The following is a 6,459-nucleotide window of genomic DNA, read 5'->3' as shown; positions in this document are numbered from 1 at the left end:
GCTGGTGGATACATCTCTGGATTCCGACGTCCGACGACATTGGGAGCGTAATGCTCCGGGAACTCCCTCTTTTTGTTGGTCGAAGAGGGAGAATTTCGTCTGGCGTCACTGCTTCGAGGGGACACCGGGTGTGAAAGCACCCCTTGAAGAATCGTCGAGCCCGTTAGATGTATTCACCAGTCCCAGAGAGTTGTTTCCAAACCATTGTGGACGAGACGAATCGGTAAGTAAAAACAATATATCTGTATTCTGACTTGAAAAACGTAATTTTCTACATGTCCTTTTTTGAAAGACCCCCTGATTTTACAATGTCTTTTTCTTCCAACCACAGGTATGTTCGACAGAACCCGCGCACCCCTTCATCCCATATGAAGGGGTGGGAGGGCACACGGTGCAGGAAGTCTGCTCCTATGTCGGCTTACGATTCCCGATGGGCCTTCAGTCGAAGAGGGACCAGAGGGAATGGTGGTCGACGGACCCGTTGATGTCCTCATCGGTGTTCGCCAAGACGATGACCAGGGACCGCTACGATGCCCTGACCTCCGCGCTCCACTTCGCCGCGGAGGATAGGCTTTGGAAGCTGCGCCCTGTGTTAGACGTCTTGGAATCGACGTATCGATCCGTCTTCGTCCCGAACAAGAACGTGACCGTCGACGAGAGCTTGTGGGCCTTCAAGGGGTGTCACCACGCCATCCAGTACAACCCGAGCAAGAGGGCTCGGAGAGGGCTGAAGGTCTACAAGCTTTGCTCGTCTGACGGTCCAGAGGCAGGGTATACGGCGGCCTTCAAGATCTACATGGGGCAAGACCGCGGCGTATTTCCATCCAGCAAGAAGGCCATCACCGACCTGCTGGAGAAGGCAGATCTACTCGACAAGGGGTACCAGTTACACACCGACAACTGGTACACCTCCCCGACTCTCTTCCATTACCTGCAGGCCCGGAAGACCAGTGCAGTTGGGACGGTACGTCTCAACCGGCGTGGCATGCCCTCGGACCTGCAGGCGAGTCGGGGACAAATCGATTTCCGGTCCAGCAAGACCGGAATCATCTGCCGTCAGTGGGTGGATAAGCGTCCAGTTACGATGCTTTCCACCGCCCACACCAGCAAGGTCGTTACCCTGCCTCCCAACCGCCGAGGGGTGGAGAGGTCGAAGCCGAAGTTTCGTTGACTACAACAACGGCATGAAGGGCGTTGACTCTCGGATCAGCTGCGCAGTCATATCCATCGACGAAGCGAATTTGTTCCTACCAAGCTCGACAAGTGGCTATCAGGCCCGCGTAACGTGGGGAAACCCAGAACCCGGGGGAAAACCCCTTTCACCCAATATGAAGGGTTTTTTAAAAAACCCCCCCCCCAAACAAACCGGGCGGAAGTCTTTGGGCCCCGGTGGGGGCCCTTTCCCCCCGGGATTCCCGGGGGGGGGGGGGGGGGGGGGGGGGGGGGGGGGGGGGGGGGGGGGGGGGGGGGGGGGGGGGGGGGGGGGGGGGGGGGGGGGGGGGGGGGGGTTTCGGGGGCCCGGGGATTTTCGGGGGGGCCCCTTTTATTCCTTGGGGGCGGAAACCCTCCAGGGCCCACGAAAAAAACCCGCCCCCCGCCGGGGGAAAGGTTGGGGCCCCTTTGCTTTGCCAACACCGGGCCAAAAAGGGGACCTTGGGATTGTGGCCTCATTCCCACCACGCCCGCACCCCAAAGGGGTTGGGAAAATTTTTAAATTTTGTTTAAAAATCGGGCATATAAGGGGGGAAAATTAAAAACCGGCCGCAATTTCATTCGAAGACTAAAATTTGTCATTTTTAATTTTGAAATTAAGTACACAGTTTTTACATTTATTTTTTAATTAACCCCCCCGGGCCTTTTCGTTGGGGGTTTCGTCTCCCCCGGGCCCCTAGGACAGGGATTCCAAATCTTTTTACTTGAAAAAATTTTCGTTGGGTTGGGTCGTGTTCCCCAAACCCCCCCTTTTAAGGGGGAAAGGGGAAAATTAGGTTTTTCCGGTTACTAAAAAAAAAGGGCCAAAGGGGGTAAACCCCGGGGAAACCCCGGTCTTTGCAAAAGGGCGTTTATATTTTCCTTTTTTTTTAAAAAATGTTTCCCCCCCTATTGATTAAAATTTTTAATTGGGAAAAAGGAAAAACATTCCCTTTTTAATTTTAAAATTATAAAGGTTTTAATTTTTTTTTTGAAAAAAGGTTTTCACTTTTTTTCTCCAAAGGGGGCCCGGGTTTCCAATTTACCCAAAGAAAGGAAGTTTTAAAAAAAAAAAAAAAAAAACCCCAAATTTGGGGGGGGGCCCCGGGAGAAAAAGGGCGACAGAAAAAAAGGGGAGAGGGGAAAAGGGGAAAGAGGGGGGGGGGGGGAAAAAGGGGGAAAGAAGAATTTAAAAAGGGGAAAAAGGTTTATTTTTTATAAGGAGACAAAAAGAAAAAAAATATTAAAAAAAAAATTTTAGAAGACGCCGGAAAAAAAAAAAAAGGGGGGGACAACGAAAAAAAGGGAAAAAGGGAAAACCAAAAAAAAAAAAAAAAAAAACGGGGGGAAAAACAAAAGGAACGAGAAAATAGGGTTGGGGGGAAAAAGGGGGAGAAAAAAAGGAGGGGGAAAGGGGGAGAAGGGGGGGAGAGGCGGGGGGAGAGAGAGGGAAGAGAGAAAAAGAGAGATAAAAAAAAAGGGAGGAAAAAAGGGAAAGGAAGTTTAAAAAAAACAAAAAAAAAGGGGTTAGAGGGGGAAAAAAAAAGGGGGAAAAAAAGAAAAGAAAAAGGGGGTTTTAAAAAAAAAAAAAAAAAAAAAGAAAGGAGAGAAAGGGAGAGAGAGAGAGAGGAGAGAAGAGGGAGAGGAGAACAGAGAGAAAAGAGGGGGGAATGAGAGGAGAGGGGCGGGAGAGAGAGAGGAAAAAGAAAGAGAGAGGGGGAGGGAGGAGAGGGGAAGGGAAAGAGAGAAGAGAGTAAAAGAGAGAGAGAGAGAGAGAGAAGAGGAGAGAGAGAGGAGAGAGAGAGAAGAGGGGAGAGAGAGAAGGAGAAGAAGTTTTGGGAGAGAAAAGGGGGGGAGAGAGAGAGGGAGAGAAGAGGGGAGAGAAAGAGAGGGGGGGGGGAGAAAAGGCGAGGGAGAGAAAAGGTGAGAGAGAGAGAGAGAGAGGAGAGAGAGAAAGGAGAAGAGAGAGAGAAAAGAGAGGAAAAGGGAAGAGAAAGAAAGAAGAGAGAGGGGGAGAGGGGGAGAGAGAGAAAGAGGAGATTGGAGAAAAAAGGGGGGAAAAAGAGAGGAGAGGGTGAAGAAGAGGAAGAGGAGAGAGAAAAAGGGGGAAAGGGAGGAGAGAGGAGAGAGAGAGAGCAGAGAGAGAGAGAGAAGAAAAGAGAGAGAGAAGGAAGAGAGAGAGAGAGGAGAGAGAGGGGGAGGGGAGAGAGAAGAGGGAGGGGAGAAGAGAGAGGGAGAAGAGAGAGGGGAGAGAAGAAGGAGAGGAAAAAGGGAGAGAGAGAGAGAGAGAGAGAGAGAGAGAAAATAGAGAGGGAAAGAGAGAGGGAAGATGGGAGAGAGAGAAGAGAAAGAAGAGGGGGGAGAAAAAAAGGAGAAAGAGAGAAAAAAGAGGGAGAAAGAAAGAGAGAGAGAGGGGAGAGAGAGAGACAAATTGGGAGAGAGAGAGAAAAGAAAAAATTTTAGAGGAAAAGGGAGAGAGAAAGAGAGAGGAGAGAGAGAGAGAGAGAGAGAGAGGAAAAAAAGGAGAGGGAGAGAGAGAAGAGGAAAGAGAGAGAGAAGAGAGGAGAGAGGAGGAGAGAGGAGAGAGAGAGAAGAGAAGAGAGAGGAGAGAGGAGAGAGAGAGAGAGGAGAAAAGAGAGAGAGAAGAGAGAGAAGAAGAGAAGAGAGGAAGAGAAAAGGAGAGAGAGGGGGGCAGGAGAGAGGAGGGAAAAAGGGGGAAAAAAAAAAAAGGGGGGGAGGAGAGAGGGAGAGGGGGGGAGAGAGAGAGGGAGAAAAAAGAAGAGAGAGGGGGAAAGGGGAGGAGAGGAGAGAAGAGAGAGAGAGAGAAAGAGAGGAGAAGGGGGGAGAAGAGAGGGGGAAAGAGGGAAGAGGAAGAGAGAGAGAGAGAGAGATGAGAGGAGAGAGGGAGGAAGAGAGAGAGGAGAGAGAGGGGAGAGAGAGGGGGAAAAGGGGAAAGAGAGGAGAGAGAAAAGAGAGAAAGTAGAGAAGGGAAAAGAGGAAGAGGAAAGAAGAGAGAGAGAAGAGGGGGGAGGGGAAGAGAAAGAAGAAAGAGAAGAGAAAGAGAGAGGAGAAAGAGGGAGAAGAGGGGAGGGGGGTGATGATAGATGGAATATATGAGAGGAGGGGGGGGGGAGAGTGAGAGAGAGAGAGGGAGAGGGGGAAAAAGAGAAAGGAGGAAAGGAGAGAGGAAGAGAGAGAGAGAGGGGGAAAGGAGAAAGAGAGAGGAGGGGGAAGGGAGAGAGAAAGAGAAAGGGAGAGAGAGAGAGAAAAAAAGGAGGGAGAGAGAGAGAGGAGAAAGAGAGAGGAAGAAAAGATTAGAGAGGAAAGAAAGAGAAGAGAGAGTGAAAAGAGAGAGGAGAGAAAGAGGGGGAAAGAGAGGTGGGAGAGAGAGAGGGGGGGAGAGAGAGAGAGAGACATGGGAAGAGAGGGGAAATGGGAGAGAGAGAGAGAGAGGGGCGGGGAGAGGGTGAAGAGAGAGAGAGAGAAGGGAAAAGAGGAGAGAGTTGAAGGAGGAGAGGAGAGAGAGAGAGAAAAAGGAGAGAGGGGAAATAGGTTTGTTAGGTAAGGGAAGGGTTTAGGTTTTTTTTAGGTAAGTTAGTTTAGGTTAGGGAAGTTAGTTTGTTTTTGGGTAAGAAGTTTTTTTAGTATTAGGTCAATTTCGTTATATTTTCTTATGTTTTTTTAGGTTAGAATCAAGATTAGGTTTTTTTAGGTTATGTGAGTTTGATTGGTTTAGTTAGGTTTTGGTTAAAAAGATGGATTACATTTTACTTTGTTTGGGTTTAAAAATGAACTTTCCCAAACCAAAAACCCTACATTTCCCTAACCTAACTAAACCAGACCCAAACCCCCAAATAAAAGAACCTGAAAAACCTAAACAAGCAAAGGTAAAAAATAGCTTAACGAAACCTAGCTAAAACAAATGCAACTAACCCAACTAAATCTAAACCCCAGGTAGCTAAAGTGATTTAAAAACCTAAAATTAACCTAAACTAATTTTAAAAAAGTAACCCAACGTAACCCAATTAACCAACTCTAAAGAACCTAATTTTTCTCCCCAAAACCTTTTCGAAAAAAATAACTAAACCCCAACCCCTTTCCCAAAACTAACCTAACCCAAACCCAACTAAACCCCAAACTAACCAACCTAAAAAAATAAAATAACCAAACTATTCTAACTTAACCAAATAATTAAAAATAACCCCGCCTAACCAAATATTTAAGCAATAACTAAACCTAAACCCTGACAAACCTAAAGTAATCAACCTAACTTGCTAAAAATAATCCACCCAAAACCAAACTAAAAAACTTAAACTGCCCAAATCTAGTCTAAACTGTGAAATAAATGTAAAAATTTTAACGTAGCAAAACACTCTATCCCAACCTAATGACTAAACCCAAAATTTAAATTTTAATTAAGCAATCTAAACCCCAAAATAAAAACTTAACCCATCTTAGCTTAAAATAATTACCAAACCAAATCTTACAAAACCCCCATAAAACTAAACGTAATCTAATCCTCTAATTTATGAGATAATCCCTAACAGAGGGGCTAGAAAAAGGGGAAAGGAATTTAAAGCAAAAAAACACCGTTCATCCCACCTCTGCCCCTGACCGGGGGGAAGTGGGGAGAAACGTTATCCAGCCGCGTAAAAGGACTAGGGAAGGGAAGAGGAGAAAAGAAATCCAATTCGTAACTGAAAAAAAGTCGGAAAAAAATAAAAGAGAAAAAACAACGTGAAAAAGGGGGACGGTGAAAAAAAAATTAATGGCATTTCCCTTTGTAAGGAAACCAAACAGAAAAGGAAGAATAACCTTTCTCTTTCCCAGGAAATAAAAAAAATGTCTGGCCGTTTAGGCAAAAGCAGGAATGCAGCTGTAAGGGCAGGTTGTCAATTTGATTACTTATCGCAGCATTCTTTATTTGGTTATCTGTTGCCGGAAATGCCATGGGTGTTTTTGGAAGGCCGAGGAAATACGTAGGAGAATTGAAGAAGAGTTGGTGCTTTTGATGGGGACACTACCTTACCGGACCACAAACTACAAGGAGTACTATATAAACCAAAATGATTTCCTAAAAGGTACACCGGGACTCTCCCCTGGAAAGGAACTGGGGACCCTACACGTAAAAGGCATAAAAAGGGGAAAAAAAATAATACCGCGGAAAGGCGGTAAATAAAGGAAAAGAAAAAGTGAAAAGGAGGTTTTTGGTCTTTGAAGGAAACCAAAAAAAAAAAAAAAAAAAAAAAAAAACTGTTTTTTTAGAAA

The 6,459-nt window shown here is 46.3% G+C and overlaps 1 protein-coding gene across 1 annotated transcript; it reads left to right on the top strand.

The window, feature by feature from the left end:
- The first annotated feature begins 397 nt into the window (after window positions 1-397).
- On the top strand, window positions 398-1,171 carry LOC119569320 (piggyBac transposable element-derived protein 4-like). The gene has a single exon (XM_037917534.1). It carries the CDS (start codon window positions 431-433, stop codon window positions 1,169-1,171), a length of 741 nt encoding a protein of 246 aa, XP_037773462.1. The 5' UTR covers window positions 398-430.
- Window positions 1,172-6,459: the final 5,288 nt, after the last annotated feature.

The sequence above is a fragment of the Penaeus monodon genome, unplaced genomic scaffold, assembly GCF_015228065.2.
Source record: "Penaeus monodon isolate SGIC_2016 unplaced genomic scaffold, NSTDA_Pmon_1 PmonScaffold_14066, whole genome shotgun sequence".
NCBI lineage: Eukaryota > Metazoa > Arthropoda > Malacostraca > Decapoda > Penaeidae > Penaeus > Penaeus monodon.
This window is presented reverse-complemented; position numbering and strand designations above follow the sequence as displayed.

Bases quoted from the DNA above. Each gene is read 5' to 3' on its own strand.
- LOC119569320 (XM_037917534.1), top strand. From the start codon at position 431: ATGGGCCTTCAGTCGAAGAGGGACCAGAGGGAATGGTGGTCGACGGAC.